Source organism: Anguilla rostrata, chromosome 6 (assembly GCF_018555375.3).
Source record: "Anguilla rostrata isolate EN2019 chromosome 6, ASM1855537v3, whole genome shotgun sequence".
Classification (NCBI taxonomy): Eukaryota; Metazoa; Chordata; class Actinopteri; order Anguilliformes; family Anguillidae; genus Anguilla; species Anguilla rostrata.
In genome coordinates, this window is record NC_057938.1 from 50,640,205 (window position 1) to 50,659,047 (window position 18,843).

Sequence of the window (18,843 nt, forward strand, 5' to 3'; positions counted from 1 at the left end):
GGCACCTGGGAAATCAAATGTAGGGGCTTTTGGATGATAAACACAAAACTTCTTTGTTGTGTTACTTCATTGGTTTTCGTAACTTTCAATTAAGTGAAAAGGTATATGCATTACATCCAAGAACACTCAGTCTTGGACCATTTTCAAGACAATGGCATGACTTTTAAAACAATAAAATGCGAGCAAACACAGTAAGAATAACGTGACTGCACAATATTCTTCTGAATGGGTGCATTTATGTCTCTATGGCATATAATATTCATCAAAAGCTTGGGCTATATCAGCTTATATATTCTATTACATTGAATAATGATTTTGTATTTACATGGATGCCTTCAATTCACTTGACACCTTTGGTTTAAATTTGAATTCACTTCTGCCATCTGTTGGCAGAAATCTTGTAACTGCTACTCATGAGCATCAAACATCACAAATAATTTTAAATGGTCTACTAACTACTATTTAATACAGAAAACTGCTAGCTGATGTAAAGGGCCTTTAATGAATATTTTTATGAGCAGTTCCTGGTAATACAGAAATTGACATCATGTCTACGTGAATGTGCAGACATCATATTTAAGTGGTCTCTAGTCTAGAACATTTCTAACATCTTTCTCATTGAAGCAGGCTCGACAGCAGTGTTAAAGTATGAAAATGAGTACAAAAGAGTGAGATAGCTACCATATACTGCATAAAAGGGTAGCTACAAAGCATGTAAGCGAAATGCTTAAATCTTACCACAAAGATCTGCAATAGGCTACTATTGGCCACTCATTTAACGTTTCGTCCGATGTCCAACTCCGATGACATTTTACCGAATTTTGGCTTTTATGACAATACAACATGGATAAAAAAATGCGTTGTAGCCTTTATACATAGACTAGGCTTTTGTCTTTAGTTTAGTCCTCCCCATGTCCAGTAGATAAAAACGTTATTTCAGTCTCAGAGACCCTGTCACTTTGCCTAACCCCGGGCTTTGCAGTAAACCTACATGGCAATAATTGTTTTATTTTATGGGTTCTTGTTTGCAAATTCTTCTAAATCAACTATCCCAACACAGAATTGTATCCATCACTGTAGCCAACGAAACAAAACAAATATTGTAAATATCACTCCTTTTCCAATGTACCCAGTAGCAAAGTAGGCTAATCAGTTGCTCTTCGTTGCCTAATCCTTTCTATGTGCACTTTTTTGTATGTCGCTCTTTTCTATAAGCAAGCAGAACAGAAATCCCGTTTCTAATTTAGCTAGTTTAGCTACGCACGGTTTGTCCTTCTGCAGTCACTGTACTCTCTTAAGGTTGTAGTCACGAATGTCCGTGCACTGCCGACGCTGCGCATTTACCCTGATTCGTATTTCATGTGGATTCACTGCTGCGATGTAAAATATTGCAATGAGTACCGGCACTTTCTATAAATGCTTGTTTAGATGCACAGTCTTGCGCAAAATTGATACCCGGAAAAGATACGTTGAATTTTGAAACTTGGCGCTATTTGACGTACAGAAAAATACTTGTAAGTGCGTATCCTGCTAAGCAGACAACTACATCTGTATTACCAGGTGAACTTTCCATCTCCGAGGCTGAATGTAGTTTTCACTAAATTTGGCTACATTAGACTAACTTATCGATTAGTTGCTCAAAGAGCTTAAAATACGTTTAACGTGATGTTAGTGGGAATCCGTTCTAAGACAGAATCTTGAGTACTGTGTGGCTAGTCAACTACAACCGGCTAGAATAGATTAAAAGATAGCTGTACTAACGTTATTGCTAACTAGTTATCGGCATTAAAGCAACGAAAAATTTTTTTCTCTGATTAGATCTACTCCGAGTTTCAGTGTCATCTAGCAAACTAGCTAACTTCGGTCTTAACATACTTAACAAGCTAGATATTTGCTGAAGATATAAAACGGACATACTCGTAGTTGGGTAGGCTTCACCCTCCAACAATAGCTTCAGCTGATTTCTTACATTACCAAACTTGCTAGACCGTTAAAATGTATTCATTCTTATATGCTGTTTGACGAGCTAACGTTAGCATAGCTAGTGGAACAATAGCAATGTTGCCTTGTGCTAATTCAGTGATTCATTGTCTTTGATCAGATAATACAGATCTGAAGACTAAGCATGGAAGCAGCAAGCGCTTTCAAGACCCCTTGTAAGCAAAACGGGATGAGGAGTCCCGGTGCGTATCTAACTCTTAATTGTCATTCTAGCTTTTAACTGTAGTCCTTAATTATACTGGGCAATAAAATGATTATGCTGGAATACAATGGCAGTTATGACATGGCCAAAGCTATGTTATGTGTGTTAAAATGATTAAAGTATTATCACCGTTGAAAACGTTTCAATGTGACATTGATTAGAGTAGTCGTATTTCGCAAGAAGATAACCGGTGTCTGTTTTATTTACATAGACTGCAATTTTATATAGCGCTTTTATCCAAAGTGCTTTACAATTTATGCCTCTGCCAGACAACCGCTCTTACCTCCTGAGCTATGTCGCCCCTTAGGCATATTTAGGCATTTCAATCTATTTTACCATTTTCTCCAGCTGGGACACCAATAACCATCCCCGCGTCTCCTTTTATGCAAAAACTTGGATGTGGAACTGGAGTGAATGTTTATCTAATGAAAAGGTATGTTTACCCTGTCACCAGAACTTGCATCTCGCTTCTGAAATGGCACCAGGGGCCGTATTTATAATGCTTCTCAATTGACGAGTGCTGACCTATTACTGGTTTGCACCTTCAGGTCATAATGAATAAGATTAAGATATGGCCAAGAGACACCTGATCCTAGGTCTGCACTCCGCACTCTGCACTACACCGAGAAGCTGAATGAACGTGGGCCTAGATATGGACCCGAAATATGTGAATCCTGGCGCTATGGGATTTAGCAGTCTTAAACGTTTGTCACCATTTGACCTTTCAGAGTTGGCAAACAGACTCATTCTCCTTGGGCCATTAAGAAGATCAACAGCAAGTGTGCAACAACAAGCCTGGGTGTTTACCAGAAACGGCTTTGTGACGAAGCAAAGATTTTAAAGGGCCTGCACCACCCAAACATTGTTGGTAAGATGAACATAAAATAAATCCATCAATGAGATGACTCCAGATGCTTGGTGCTTGTTCCGGATATCTGTGGTTGTATAAATATTCACGGCTATTTAGCTTAGTATTCAGTTCTGTGCAAGACACCTCAAATATCTGGGGACAACTGCAATTCACAAAAGGTTTATGGACTGTTCTTCAAAAAACTTTTGATTAGCCAGACTGTAATAAAAAAATTTTTTTTTAATTCTCATATGCCATAAACATGAAAACTCCCCTTGTTTGTAAGAATAATTTTGTGTGGCCTTTCGCAATTCAGGGTTCCGAGCTTTCACCACTGCTAAGGATGGATCCAAGTGCCTGGCCATGGAGTATGGAGGAGAGCAATCTCTGAATGACCTGATAGAGAAGAGGCGAGAGGAAGGGGGAGCTGCTTTCCCGGCCAAAACCATTGAGAATGTGGCCCTGCACGTGGCGCGTGGGCTCCAGGTATCCGGCACAAAATGGCTGATAAAGTTTCCCTCTGCAAACCATCTTGTTCTATTTGAAGTTTTGAACCTTTCCCCACATATGATTTTGAAACATAGCAAGTTTCACCAAGTGCATACTCGTGTCTTTTTTCAGCCATCTCTGTAAATGTAAAATTCCTGTGGACATTTGCCCGTATGGTTTGAAAATATAACTTTTTTGGGGGGAATGTATAATGTTCTAGTCAAGATTTAACAAAAAGAGGGGCCTGTCAGGTTGTATATCATGCTGAAGCACTTGTTCTCTGCAGTGACATGCCCTGCTGTTTGGAATCAAAGCCTGATCATGTTGCTTGTGGCCTGGGAGGGAGGGGTTCAATCATCAAGATGGTGTCTCTTGTGGTCAGTCAGGCATCTGCACAAGAGACCAAAATGGAACCAGCCCCTCTATAACATAAGGGATGGTTTCTATTTAAAAACCAACCAAAAAAAAATAATATATTTTATTTTTATTGTTTGCAGATGCAGTAGTTTTTGTATTCAGGACGGTTATGATTAATGCCAAGCATGAACATGTTTTTTGGTGCTGTAGAGCATGCCCCAGACATGCATTTCCATCTCTTCTAGTATCTTCACAATGAGAAAAAGCTTCTACATGGGGATATCAAATCATGCAACGTTGTTGTCAAAGGAGACTTCGAAGCCGTAAAAATCTGCGACGTGGGCGTCTCCCTGCATCTGGATGAGAACATGAAAGGTAGCTTGTGTTGCTTCGTGGCAGCAATTGTGTTAAAAATGTATATTGTGACCTTTTCACACTGTAGGGCCCACAAATGGCAAAAACATTTACAGGATATCAGAGAAGACCTAAGTCCACACATGATTCCGGCTAACATAAACTAGCATTAGCCTGTTTGTAATGAGTGTTCTGGGCTGTTTTTATTTGCTATAAATCTTATTTTGTAGTCTGACAAGACATGCGTATGAAAATGATGGGTTTAGACTGCCACCTGCCTTCTCCCCAGTACAGAGGTGTATTTATCCATATAACTTAATGTCTTAAATATATTTAAACCTTTCTGTTTGGCAGACTGATTTGCAGCCAAAGTTATGTTTATTTTTTATTGAAGTTCCAGTGTTTACTGTTCTTTTTGTTTGCCCAACATTGTTAAAGTCCACCATGTAGCTTTTCACTGCAGTAACCATTTAACACATCATTATTAAAGAATGTTGAAATTTGTTGGGCCCAACAACTCTTCCCTGAGTGCCAAGACATCCTAAGCCATGTATTCTGGACACGTATTAGATCTGCACGAAAGCAAAGTTTTCCCTCCTAAACTGAGAGTGGGAGAAATCTGTACTGTGGATAACAAAGCTAGAGCTCTCATATTCAGTCAGCCACATATAAAATGAGTGTTTATGCAGAATAATGCATCACTTGGTTCCTGTTGGAAATGTTTTCATTCCAATGTATTTAAGGGTTCTCTTTGTAAAATGTATAGTTAAGTCTATAACTAGTGGTTTATGATGTATGCATTTATGAATTTTCTGAATACAGCAATGATCAGTATATCATTTTCTGATCCTGGAGAATTTATTCAGCGTATTTATTGTGCCTTTTCAGTGAGCAATGTCTCATTAAGGCTATTGTGTACAATGCTTTTATTCTCAGAAATTTGTAGAACTGCCGTGCTGGGCAGTTTGTCAGCATGCCAACAATTAAAGTTTATTGTTTTGGTGCTTTAAATGCTTCCCAGGACTGCGAAATGGTCTGAAATTGAAGTTCTGCTCAACGCTGAAATCTTTTTCTTTTCACTCTGTACAGTCAGTGACCCCAGAGCTAACTACATTGGAACAGAGCCCTGGAAACCCAAAGAGGCCCTGGAGGATGGGGTAATCACTGACAAAGCAGACATCTATGCTTATGGGCTGACACTCTGGGAGATGATGACCCTGTCTGTTCCTCATCTGGAGATGTTGGATAGTGAGGATGATGAAGGTAAAACTACACAATATATTCTGATCCAATTAAAATATGCCTACATGATTTATCACAGTGTTTTGGCTTATTATGTTGCCCATTTATATATGGTCCTGACACATGGGAATATCTATTTTTTCTGACATGGAACTGAGGAACTGAAACATTCCTGTTTAGAATGGTGGGAAGGCTAGTGTGACCGGGTCTTTGTTGTGACCTTGTGCCAGACGATTCTTTCGACGAGCTGGACTTTGACGAGGACACGTACTACGAAAGCTTGGGCACGCGGCCGCCCCTGGACACCGAGATCCTGGGGGCCTCCTACCAGCGAATGGTGGAGCTCTTCTGCCTCTGCACCAGCGAAGACCCCCACAAGCGCCCCTCTGCCGCGCAATCGTCAGGTGCTGGTCTACCAAGGAAACGAGTCATTAGATTAGTTCAGAAGTAATTAAGAAACTTCTGTGTAGCTTTATCTTTCTTGTCATTTCTGTTTTGTCTTAAAAATAAATGATTATTTATCCTTTGGACTTTCTTATAAATAGCTACAGGGTCACTGCATGAAGTCAATGTTCCTAAATCGGAGTGTAGCACAGTGGTAAGGAACAGAGTCATGTAAGAAAGGTCAGAGTTCGATTCGGTAAGGACACTCCTGTGTACCCTTGAGCAGTCTTACCTGCATTGCTTCAGTATATATCCAGCTGTATAAAGATACAATGTAAAATGCTATGTAAAATAGTTGTGTAAGTCGCTCTGGATAAGAGCGTCTGCTAAATGCCTGTAATGTAATGTAATGTAAATCAAACTTGATTAAAATGTCAGTTTACCCAAGGGATCTACATTGCTTCCATTTCAGGAGAACGTGCTCCTGAAAATTGATCTGTTCCAAAATTATTTTTCCAGTTAGCACACATCTACTAATTGGGATGCATTCAAGTGCATCCCAAGTTCTTTATCTTTAGACAACATGTGCTCCTGGCAAAAAACGTTAGCATAGAGCCCTGTGCCTGTATTACATTACCCGTCAAGAAAAACATGACTACGTTTACATTTTTGGTGAAAGTGCAGAATTGTTCCAGAAAGACGTGCTATTCAGTTGTGCAGTAAATTTTTGGGATAAAACTTTTATTTCAACTATTTACATTTGTAAAATGCTGCATATAAAACAATAGGCATAAACTGTTTTAAGAATGGAAAGAAAGGAATCAGTCTTCATATTAGCTATACCAAACCTGTACTTTAAATTACAAGCTAACATCATTGAAGGCTATAAATCCTATCTGAACTAATATACAGATGCAAATATAAATCAGATTGCTTCCAAAATGCTCTTGCAACTTTTTTGATATAGCAATTAGCCAATGAAGTTATAAACCAAAAACGCAGGCGTTTCACAATATTTTGTGGCAAAGAGTTTCCCGTCTGGTGTGGGATCAGAGAAGGCGATTTCCTTCTTGGTCAGATGGCTTCCATACATGAAGGTGTTTCTGAGGAAAAAAAATATCCCAAAGTCTAGTTAGCCCAGTGACAGGATAAAAGAAGCAGAATTTTCGTTATAAACACAAGAGCTAAAGACATAAGGGTTGAGCTCTTAAGCTAGTGCTATGTTAACCAGTGTGTACTTAGAGAGAAAAAAACAAATCTATTTTCAAAGTTTCTCCTTTGACATTTACACTAGTCAAATGAAACATTTTCTCTTCACTAGTTAAGTTACAGTGTAATCATTTTTACAGATAGAAAATGTTGCTGCACCTTGTTTGAAAACCTCAGGCTAAACACTGATTGGGAGGGTCGCACAAAATCGTATTTGATCAAGAAGTGGATTGTGGGCTAAATGTTTCAGACCCACCACCTTAACAGAAATCCTACCTTGCAGTGTCCAACAAGCGTGTGGCGATGCCCTTTCTCCTCATCAGACTGAACACCCAGATCCGGCTAATGCCGCAAATGGCCGTCTCTGGAGAGGTGGAGCAGCACCAGGCCCTGTGGTGGTCCATGAAGTCCTCTTTGGTCATGTCCTTGGTACGTTCTGGTTGCTCCAGTACCCTGTAGGCCTGTAAAAACCATCACAACATTAAACTTGTCAAATAAAATCAAGCATCAGAAGAATCCATATTCTTCAACATGTTACATAGCCTGTGGGCACATTCTCAGTGTACAAAGAGAAAGAACCCCATCTGACTAAAGTCCCAAGTTCTGTTCCAGTAATCTGGGCTGAAGTGTACCTGTAAGGCCTTACCTGTCTGATGTGTTCGGTGATCAGGCAGCCGACAACCATCTTGTCAGAGTTCACAAACAGGTACGTTTTAGCCTTGCTGGGACAACTGAGAGAGACCTGCTGAAATCCTAGTTCGTTGTCTGCAAGTTTCCGGACTTCTTCAGCCTGAAGAAAGTAATCGTTGGTAAACAAGCATGGAAAAGTATTCAGCAAATAAAAATGGCCAAATGCAACCATTTATCAATTTACCTTTTTAATGGCATATTTTGGATCTTCGGGGAGAACCATTATGATTTTTCCATCCCAAAATTCAGCTACCACTCGCTCTTTCTTCCAACCCTGCCAACGTAAGTACAATAAACATCAAGTGCACCAGAAATCAATTGCAACAAGCTGTTTTTAACGTTAAAGCAAACATCTGCAGCTTTGGTTCAGCTATGGAGGAAATACAGTACAAAAACATCGGCACACCTTAGAGGAAATACAAAGTCAATTACCACAAACTTGATACTGTCCAGGAAGCGCTGGTGGAACTGTGTGTGCTGAAAGTTGTCTTCAAGACTGTCGGCACTATAGACCATGCCACAGGATGAGCACGTGGTGGCACCAAACTGCTTCTGGCCAGCATCCTGCAGACAACACAAGACAAGTCTTCACCGGGGCACAAGCCACAGCCTGGCAGTACACAGCCTAGAAAAGTAATCTTCCAACAGTCTTTCAAGAAGTCCAGACTGTTACGGTTCAATAATCTTTTAATGTGCCCCATGTTTTGTGGCACTCAGAGCACAAAACCACGGCTCAAAACTACGCACGATGATTAGCTGGTCGGGCGCCAGCTTCTCCTGCTCCTTTTTCCGGAGGCTTCTTGTTGCTGAGACGGTTAGTGTGGAAGGGGTGCTGCACTTCATTGGGGAAGCCAGACTCCGTTTCTTCAGGTGCCTTAATGAGGAATTTATACATTACAATTTGTTAGGATTTACAAAATTTGTTTAATGTCTTTTTATGAATTCTTCCAGTAGTGTAAAGAAAGAATAGCCCAAGATAGCTCTTACTTCTTGGCACCAAAGATGGGGTACACAGAGGGAGATTCTGCAGAAATGAAGACGGGGGGGGGGGGGGGGGGGTAATGCTTAACAGACATTGGTTCACCTCAACAAACTGCCGAAATATTTATGATTCACAAAACGTCATAATATTTCATAATCCATAAAGAACGCCATACCTTCTGGACTGCACTTTACAGCTGATAAATGGATGTCACTGATCTCAAACACTGTGTCCGATTCCTGTGTACTGAAGTCCTGGAAATCGAGAGGAAACGATGGGTAAAACTGCACTCAGAAACACCACTTAGAAGAGCTTGAGGTTTATGTGGCGAGGCAGAGCAACACATTTTGCACACTGCTGCAAAACGAGCATCAACTTTAATGTGCAGTTACCTGGAAGCTTGCGTCTGTTGCAGAGGACTCGGGACTAGAGGGGGTATCAGACCTCCTCAGAATAATCTTCACTTCCTTGACCAGCCCGTACTTCTTTGACAGGGCAGAAGGTGACAGGGCCTCTGGGGCTCTTTGTTCACTCTGAACCTGCTTCTCCTGGACACAGCCAACGGACGTGGACTCCTCAATGTCTGCATGTTCAGCTTGCGGCTGAGGAACCTCAACCGGCTTCTTCACAAAAACGGCATTTCGCAAAGGAGACGGTGCCGTCTTCTTGGGCTCACAAATTTTCTCCTTTGCCGGAACCTGGACTCGGTTTTTCTCCACCTTAGCGACTGGCTTGAGCTTAGTGGATTTCTGAATGGATTTTTTGTACATCGTGTTAGCCCTTTTCCCAGTGCTGAAGAAAGCAGCTCCCACAAACAGCTTTGGCTTCGGCTTGGCTTTCATGCTGCTGAATGTCACAGAGGGAAATTTGTACGGCTCTCTCTGCTGGCCGCCATTTCCACCTTCAATTCCTGCACTTTTTTTAAAGGCGACGGTCCCCTTCGGGCTTGTCGTCAGAGTTGGAGAAGAGGCAACCCGTTTGGCCCTTTTGCCTTTCCCAGATTTCAGCCTCCCTGCAGACTTGGGGGGACTGAACAGGCTTGTGCTGGATTTGCTGCCGAGGGGTTTGCTATCATTTAGTAGCTTTCTCTCCAGGGGCGTCAGATAGAGTGCTTTCCTCTTGCTGTAGAAGCACCCAGTTCCTACGGAGGTCTTGAATGGGGAAGCTCTCTTGGGAGAGCCTTTCAGTGGGGACGGCAGGCACAGCTCCCTAGGGGCCAGGGGAGAACAGGCAGGGGAGCTCCTTTGGCGTCTGGGTGAAGCAGATTTCTGGGGTGATGGGAAATTCTCTTTCTCCCTGCGAACATGCCCCTTATTTCCCAGGGGAGACTGTGGCAGCCTGGGAGACTTCCGTCTGAGGGGAGAACCTCCGTTCAGAGCATGCTTCTTTGCTGGGCTGCTAGAAAGATGACATTTACAAAATTATGAGAATGCGACTAAATGTACAAGAATGCCGTCACTACACACTAGACCGGTATCACCACAAGAGCTTACCTCTCAGAGCTGACAGAACAACGCTTCCTTTTACTGGTTGTACAGTAAGGCAGCATTTTCAGTTCGGACTGGCCTTCTGCAGAACGAGATAAAAAAAATATAAGTAATACGTTTAAACAGTTTACCGTGTTTGGGGCTAAATAAATCGGGCTAATGACATTGTGTTCTGGGTTATGCCAAATTAATACAAAAACCAGTCACATACCCACCCCACCACTACACTGAATGTTAAAAGCTAACTAAACTGTTCGCTAACGTTCGAAGTCCACCTACAAATGTTAGGTTGCTGGTAGTTCTGAGTAATATGATATCTCACGCAAATTGTAGTCTGAACACCCTCTTTCAGTAAATAACCTATGGATAATTTGATCGAATTCATCAGATTAGTTAGCTAGCCGGTATCTAGCAGGCAAAATTCATTAAATTCATAGCCACGCTAGCTAACGTGGCCAGGTTAGTCCAGAAAATGTATTTAATTACACTTAAATATGTTAAGAGTATTTTAATAAATGTATCCTACAGGCACTTAACTCAGGTAAATGACAATAACATACTTTCGTTACGCATTTAGCTATCGATAGCTAGGAACGTCGCGCCAACTGAGTAGGTTTGAGCGAGGATTCGAGATCTCCAAACTTGGCGGGAGATTAGGGAGCAATTTGTTTTAAGTACTAACATTAGCGAACTGGCTGAGAAACAAACACAACAAAACAAGCGTACATTAACTACTTAATAATAAGTTAAGATCTTGTCTTTTATTGTTTAGGCTTGTTAGCTAGCTAAGCAACTAGACGTAGTCAGGGCGATCTGGCAGCTAAACGTATTTGTAGCACTAACCTAACGAAGAGAGTTCAGCTACGACAAACAATCTAACGTTACCGTTAGTCCACCAACTAACTAGCTTCAAACTCAGCATGCAGATGAAGCAAACAACTTTACATATATGAATGCCACAATACAAAATTGGAACATAACGACGACAACATCGGCTAACGCGTCTGTGACTGAGCCTGTTGGATTTCGTTCAGCTAACTTAACAGCTTGCTAACATTGCTGCTTATCAGTCAATTACAGCTAGCCAGTTAACACGATGGTAAGTAAACATGAGGATACATCTCATTTATATTTGGGAAAGCAAACACGAATAGACATGCCTACCAGTCAGATAGTGATTCCGTATCCTTGTTTAAAATGTTTCTATTTTACTTTGAGTACAAACCAGCGAGAAACCTCACACTCGCGGTTCTTTTGAGAGCTGTTTTGAATAGCGCGCCACGAAAACTCTCAGTCTAACTATGGCTGTGACGCATTTGATAAAGGGAGGAGTTTCTGTGTAACTAGCATTCTTGTTCCTATACAATTTTTTTAAGCTAAGAAAGGTAACTGTCAGATTCCAGGGTGTCTGGAAATACTTTGTGTAGCAAGTAGTGAACTGTATTTGGGTAGTTTTATTGGCAATTTCTATTGCATCGGAAATAATCATTTTTGTAATAAATTATCCATTGCACATTTAACATTACTTAGTGCTAACCATGGAAATAGTTGGTTGGACAATTACGTAGATACATTAAAACTGTGAAATGCACAATCCTAGACTGATCGCCCCACATGCTAATACCCCTTGGCTTTTAAACATGCCGAACCAATTCTTGTTGGACACTTGGGTGTTTAGTTCATCGCCTAACCGTTCATTTCAGTTCGGATTTAAATTGCATCTGGACTGTGATTCAATCTCCCATTTTAGATTTTAATTTTTTTTTTGCAAAAAAGAAAAGGCTAATGTTGCATGAATTCAAATAAACGAAAAAAGTATTTTTATTTAAAGCGTTTGAAGATCGATTCTACAAATTTGAACTTTGAAATATCATATTTGCTACATTAAAATGTTATTTTTGTGTAGTACAGAAATTATCCAGAAGGTGGCTCTAGAACTCAGTTTAATCAATCCATTTAAAACTTACAACCAGAATGCTGAATGGGAGTCTCAACAAAATTTTTTAAAATTTAATTTAATTTTAAGTGCTACGTGTTAGTTTATATATTATATTATTGGATTCAGTGATGTGTACCTAATTTTACCTATTTTTACCATAAGAGCAGTCTTGATAATTTTGTATTGCACGCAATGTGTATTTTTCTGATGGAAAAAGCTGCACCCTTTCTAAGTTTTTAAACAACATGTCAATGTTTTCACTGTGCTTTCTGCACTATTCCAACTTTCCTGTGAGCTTTACCTCAGCATCCAGACAGGGCGGTTTAATGTTGTGGTTGGCATGATTTTAAAATGCACGCCTGTCTGCACTGTTAATGTCATGGCTGAGGTTGCCAAAGTTTGTATTCATGCAAATCCTCGGCCTTCTTTTAAGTTTAAAAACTGAAGGAATCTAGGTAAAGGTCTCATCTGAGTATGAAGCACCATTGTTGTGATGGTTTTCAGTTTAGTGACAGACGAGCTGTATTTCAGGGAATGGACATTAAACACACTCTGCAAAACAGTGCCAAGTGTCCTCAAGCGATTATTATGGGCAGGATCGAACTCCCACCTGCTGTTTTTCAGACAAAAGTGTAACATTTGTTCGTTTCTAAACACGACTGGTATCTGCAGCTGTGTGTGATCGGCCCCCCGCCCCCAGCTAAAAGTACTAAATAACTAATGTGTAGTCCCCTTCCCAAGGGCAAACGTGAAATAACATCATGAGATGACTGGATGATCCTAATGCATAAACTTCCTTCAGGGTTTTAATTTCATCTGACATCTGAGTAAACAAGTCTTTGCAACCAAAGTCAGAAGCCAAAAAGAAAAGACAGTTGTTTTGCATCTGGTCTGCGCAGGATTTGGTCCTGGCGAAACTGGGGAAAAGGCTGTTTCCCCCAGTAATGGGGTGACCGTTAGTTACCATAGGACCAGGTCTGTGTTTACAAAACAGTGACCCTTAAAAAATGGGCCTCTCCATTCATTTTAGAGTATAGAATACATTAATTGCATCGACATTTAAATGTATGTCACATGTGTTCCATGACTTCCATGAGTTTTACCACCGGTGGATTTTTAATTCTACATGATTGGCTGTTGTGAAATATATTTTCAGGTGCCCCAGTGATGCAATTTTAATTGCAGGCCATTGTGGAGTGACTAATGCATTGAAATAGTCTGTGGATATGCCAGAGGTTGAGAGATGATGATGTCAGCTTGATTCAGCTGGTTGAGTACAGGACTGGGCAGGTCTTCTGCATAACCGATACAAAACTATCCTTTTTATTTTCAGTATTACTGAACTCTTAAACAAGTCAGCCTGCAGTATCACTGTTTATCCACATAAACAGGGCGGGTCATGGTGGACGCTAAGTTAATTAGCGAGGCGTGTTGCGATCTGTTCACCAGCTGTTTGTTAATCTCTGAGGCTGCCCAGCACTGTGCAGTTCTGCGCATCTTCTCGCCTTCCACTCTGTCAGACACCATTACGCTTTTTGGGTTTCATTATTTTTTCACATGATCTGAGACCAATGGGCAGCAGCATGTTGAAATACGTTGAAAAGGTGTTATAAGATGATGCATCTTAATGGCGTAAGTTAAATGAAAGGGAATTGTACTCACTGCCTTGCATCATTAAAGAGCTAAATACAAAACAGAAGTTCTATATTCAGAAAAAAAAGCTTTGTCGGTTCAAGCGTAGTTCAGCATTGCATATGGTCAGGTGAATGCAGGCTAATCTAATAAAATTGTAGCCCTTTTCTTTGGCTTCCAAAAATCCCTTTTAGATTATAGACTGAACCACATCAAGGCCTGGAATGTGAGTCTTGTTTCCACTTCAACTGAACCTTCTGTCAGACCTTTCCTGACACTTTGCAGTGCACACCTGGATAAGGCCAGGTACAAGGCACATCTGGACCAATACACCCTACCAAGCAGGGAGGAGCTTTGCTTAAAAATGACATTGAAAAGAAGGCAAGCAATGCAAAGTTTTTCAGAAAAATAAGCTGCAGATGGGCATCCCTTAAGAAATATTTCTGACCCTCATACATTCTGTATCTGTTCACAGGGCCAGATACAGGTTTAGGATTGTGGAAGCAAGGCAAAAGAAACCTGCTGTGTCATTTTAACACCGTATGTCTTTATTCATTCTCTGCCACTAGATGGCGACTTCAACCATGTAAGAAAATGCTGTGGCAACCCTGTTTTCTAATTAGTAATTGATTAAGTTTTAATAAACAAAGAAATAGCGAAACCCCAGGGCACTGAAACAATATGAGTAAGGATTTCAATTTAAAGTAATTTAACATGAGAATGTTAAACTGTGTCATTGCTAATGACTCCTACTGACAATATTTATTGTGTTTTCATGTACTTTTAAGAATGCTTCCAGGACTGAGAGAGGAACTCTCCTATGTTTATTTGAAAATGAACTGTTTAGTTGTGAATGACTGGATTTGAATGCTAGTGTATTATAAATAGGTATTAAAAAGGAGCTTTTTGGCCTAAACTTCTACATGTTAGAGAGTGATTAGTGATCCATCCTCTAAATAGATTTTTTTTGTAGTTGGTTGTGAATCATGGGACATATAAATGGCCTGGATTACTTTGTCATGAAAACTGTTCTCCTATAAAAAAATAATTATGTTTCTTGGTCGAGCGACAGGATTTAAAAGTAAGCTGTGTGGGAAAGGTTACCCAAAATACAGAAAATAAATCAATAAACAGTAATCTTTCTGGAAGTGTCATCCAAAAGGCAAGGATTATTTGCAGGACTTTTAGGTCCAGATTTTTCATTTGACTTCAATATTGTTATTATTTCCATTGGCAAGGTTATTATAAGGGGCCTTCGTCTGTAATTATTACAATAATAAAATTGCTTTAGAAGTCATTTTTGTGCTCAGTATGGGGCACTTGCAGGATAATATCTCCTTCAGAAACACTTTAGATTTGCCATGCAGCTAGAAGATTCTAGAAAAAAAAAAAACGAAACTTTTTATTGGGTATCCAAACTAGCCTTCCTTCTACTGAAGCTTTTGATGCATGCAGACAGAGGGAAAGGGCATCTGCCTCCTGTCAGAAAGGGGAAGCGTTTACCCTTTGAGGAAGAGTGGCACAATGCGGACAGCACAGGAGCTGTTTGAGAGTCTGAAAAAAAAACAGTGGGTTCTTTTTGCGGTGGGAAGCGTCGCCGTGCTGCCAGAGCAGCCGAGGCCTGGGTGGAAAGTATGAGCTCCCCCTGTCACCTACGATGGCCCTTTCTCGTGTGGACAAGCCGGGTTTGTGTTTATAGGAAACACTCAGTCATCCTCTTCGCCTGGACCAACGCAGAGGTCCTGGCAGGGCTTCAGAGCGAGCGCTCAAACCTAGCTCCGTCCCAGACCCTGCCTGGAAAATGGGAGACACACAGTGGAAAGCTAGACTTCGATACAATTATATACAGGAAGTTTACTGGGGGGGGGGGGGTTTAAAAATGTAACCGATTCTTATTTGCTCTCAGAATTTATGAGGCAACAAGCTAGCGCCTGAACCCGAAAGAAAAGCTAATGTTCTGCTACACTTGTAATATGAGAAAGCTTTGTTTCTTTTTTTTGGATGTGTAGTTTATTTTATCACCACATTAGTTCCTCGCGTGTCTCGTCAAACGAACGGGGCCGGCGCGTGTGTGAAGGAGACCAGGTGGACCTCGCGGTGCGCGGAGGGGCGCGACTCAAATATTATCCTTTTGGCCTTCCTCTGAAAACAAAATGGCTGGCGCTCTGCCTGTGTATGCATTGTCCGCCTTGCAGGGGTGACAAAAAAAGAAAGCCCTTGCTGTGTAACCCAAGCGATGCCAAGACAGCCCCATGCCATGCTGGACAATACAAAGCCCTGGCATGCAGTTTAAACTATACATGGGGACCAGAAAAGTTTCCCTAGATGTGTACTTGAGTCCCAATGGAGGCCTCATTTGGCTATGTGCTATCCAGCGGTGACCGTAAAGCAGGCCTGTGGTTGGCTGGCGCCGGCGACGACCACACACAGACAGAGTGGCCCCCGGAGGGCTGGCGGTGCGAGCCCCCGGTCCGCCCCGCAAACAGAGAGGATGTGCAGCCCGAGCCCAGGTCCTCCCTCCTCGGCTAGGCCTGCTGGAGGCTCCAACAAAAGCAAACAAGCCCATAAAATGGAGGCCTGGGAGTGGGGGGGGGGGGGGTGCTGTCTTTGGACGCGTTTGAATCTGACGCGAGGGAATGTGGCTCGCACATGGGGCTGATTGAATATTTCCTGTGCCGCCTCCCTCGCCCCCCGGCCCTGTAGCGGAGTACATCGCTCCGCGGAAAATGTGTATAAACAGCTGACCGGGGTGCAAAGGTTAGAGACAGGGTCGTCGTAGCGATGACAATGAAGTTAGCTCGCAGGTGGGTTGTGTGTGTCTTTCCGCTGGGGGACTCTGTGGGGTTCTGAAATGGCAAATTAGTGGCTTCTCATGTGGGGAGTTTAGCTTGCAATGTTGGCATGCCAGATACTGTCATTTCATACTCTATGCATAGTTATACATTCATACTGTAAATATATATCGTGTGTGTGTTTGCAGACTGACGTACACGCTCCGTAGTTCTACTGGTAATTATGAAATGAAGTAATCTATGAATTTGATTAAAATGGGTCAAATGACAGTGTGTTCTTCAGTTTTGTCTTTAGAATGATTGTGAGTGTATTTGGGGAAGAAACAAACGCTTGAAGCAGTATAATGCAAAATATTTATGTGCAGAAATATTCTTCTTTGTTTCTTTGTGTGGCAGTTCACATCCAACTTCTGCTGTATTTCCGCCATAATGAGCATAATTGAATTAGCGACACGCACCAGGGCTCATCGTGCCCCGATAGGGTTAAAGCTCAGTGCGGCTCGATCTCTCGGGCGTCAGGTTTCATAACACATGAGTCAGCCTCCGGGGTCCAATTACCAGCAGAGCGTTCTGTGGATTTACCGGCAGCTCCCCTCTCTTCTGCTGATTCACCCTGGCATGAAAACCGTCGGCAAAGCGAACGTTACGACCGAAAGCAGGGCCAGAAGCAGGCCCAGCGTGTACTTTAAATGGGTCATCGGCATGACCATCGCACATGTTTGTGGTCCCGAGACTGAGTGTGCCACGGCCTTTGGTTAGAAATGAGACAAAATCATGATGAAATTGCACCTCTTTTAAACCTCTGGAGCCATGATGAAATCTTTCATTCATTCATTCATTCATTCATTCAGTCAGTCCATTTGCTAATTCCCTCATTCTTGTTCATTCATTGAATCACTGCAACAGTGTACACACTGAAATTCCAAAATCCATACAGAAATAATTAAGTATAATAATTATAACAGTATTTCAGTGAAACTGAATATGCATTAAAGTCAGCAGAAGTGAAAACTAAGGAGGTCACACCATTTTATATGTCATAGCTGATGGTCTGAAACTGATTTATTCTTTCATGCAGACCTGACGTCCCATTCACACTCCTCATGTTGCTCCTCGTGTGACCATATGGCACATCAGACACACTTTACACAAAATTTCCTCTTTCCACTCTACAACAACACAATGCCCTCCACTGGTCCAAGGTCAGCCTGTCCTCCCATAAACAACCCACTTTTGACATCCTTTCAGCAGTGGAGCTATACTTTTTGGATCTGCATGAAGCCAAGTGGAATAGTTAGAAGACAAGCAAGTTCCAATTTTTAAAAAAGTAGGATATCATATTAAATCGAATTAACCATTACTCAATGTTAAGTTACCAGATGGACATTGTTGTTTTACAAGGTATCCCTGGAGTAAACCAGATGCTAAAAAAACTAGGCCCTGCCCACAAAATGCCAGAATCTCCCCAAAGAGTAAATCTGTTACATGCCACAGCAATGCAAACACGTGAAAGTGCGCCTTTGGATGTTTGACTCAGTGACCTGGGAAACAGACTGCAATTAAGGGGAGAAAAGGGAGGGACCTTCCACCAAGGAACAGCTGCAGAAATATTACTGGGGATGTCAGATTTGGAGAGGATCCGTTTGGATCTATCCTATCTGGAAATAATTTTTATAACGTGGAAAGCGGATTTTTTTGTTTTCGTTTCATCCAGTGTTTTTCTGTCCTTATTATACTTGACTTCCCGAATGAGGAACTTTGCAGTGAGTTGTCTAAACTCCTCTTTGTGATGTAGGACGTTCTCTTTATAATGGAAGGCTTCATGACATGATCCTCAAGACCAGATGTTGTCATACAGCGTATTGAACTCCATCTTAATCCTCTACATGTTTGTGTGTTTTTACAGATTTGTAGGAAAAAAAGAAAAAAAAAACTTTAGGACAGAAGATTTTTGATGGAAACTCACTCCATGATTATAATAGAATAGAATAAGTGCTGCATTATAATAGAATAAGTGCATTTGTAAAGGATAATTGATCTTTAACATTAATTTCCACTTTGGCTTCCATAAACAGAAAGAAAATGGAAAGCTTGCGTTTATCCAATGACAGTGCAGTGCTGAAGACTTATTGGTAGGCTGACCTCTGAGACGTGGTTTAGACCACAGTTTGGGGTCGAATGAGTCAGATTTGAATGATCTAGACGAAGGGCCACATGCAGAAAACAGCATTAA

The 18,843-nt window shown here is 41.4% G+C and overlaps 2 protein-coding genes across 6 annotated transcripts; one reads left to right on the forward strand and one right to left on the reverse strand.

The window, feature by feature from the left end:
* Positions 1-1,361: 1,361 nt before the first annotated feature.
* On the forward strand, positions 1,362-6,402 carry pbk (PDZ binding kinase). Its single transcript, XM_064341249.1, has 9 exons — positions 1,362-1,560; positions 2,102-2,183; positions 2,552-2,636; positions 2,932-3,071; positions 3,370-3,539; positions 4,145-4,274; positions 5,343-5,516; positions 5,726-5,894; positions 6,399-6,402. The coding sequence occupies exons 2-9, from the start codon at positions 2,126-2,128 to the stop codon at positions 6,400-6,402; spliced, it is 930 nt and encodes a 309-aa protein (XP_064197319.1). The 5' UTR covers positions 1,362-1,560; positions 2,102-2,125.
* Positions 6,403-6,591: 189 nt separating this feature from the next.
* esco2 (establishment of sister chromatid cohesion N-acetyltransferase 2) lies at positions 6,592-11,569 on the reverse strand. Of its 5 annotated transcripts, none has more exons than XM_064340390.1 (11): positions 11,412-11,569; positions 10,254-10,329; positions 9,153-10,155; positions 8,936-9,014; positions 8,766-8,802; positions 8,526-8,652; positions 8,211-8,342; positions 7,963-8,052; positions 7,735-7,878; positions 7,365-7,549; positions 6,592-6,982 (listed from the first exon to the last, which is right to left on the reverse strand). In XM_064340390.1, the coding sequence occupies exons 2-11, from the start codon at positions 10,307-10,309 to the stop codon at positions 6,850-6,852; spliced, it is 1,986 nt and encodes a 661-aa protein (XP_064196460.1). In that variant the 5' UTR covers positions 10,310-10,329; positions 11,412-11,569; the 3' UTR covers positions 6,592-6,849. The 5 variants fall into 5 exon arrangements, with proteins under 5 accessions (XP_064196460.1, XP_064196459.1, XP_064196457.1 ...); XM_064340389.1 differs by having other exon boundaries at positions 9,153-10,158; XM_064340387.1 differs by lacking the exon at positions 11,412-11,569 and adding an exon at positions 11,091-11,258.
* Between the last annotated feature and the right edge of the window lie 7,274 nt (positions 11,570-18,843).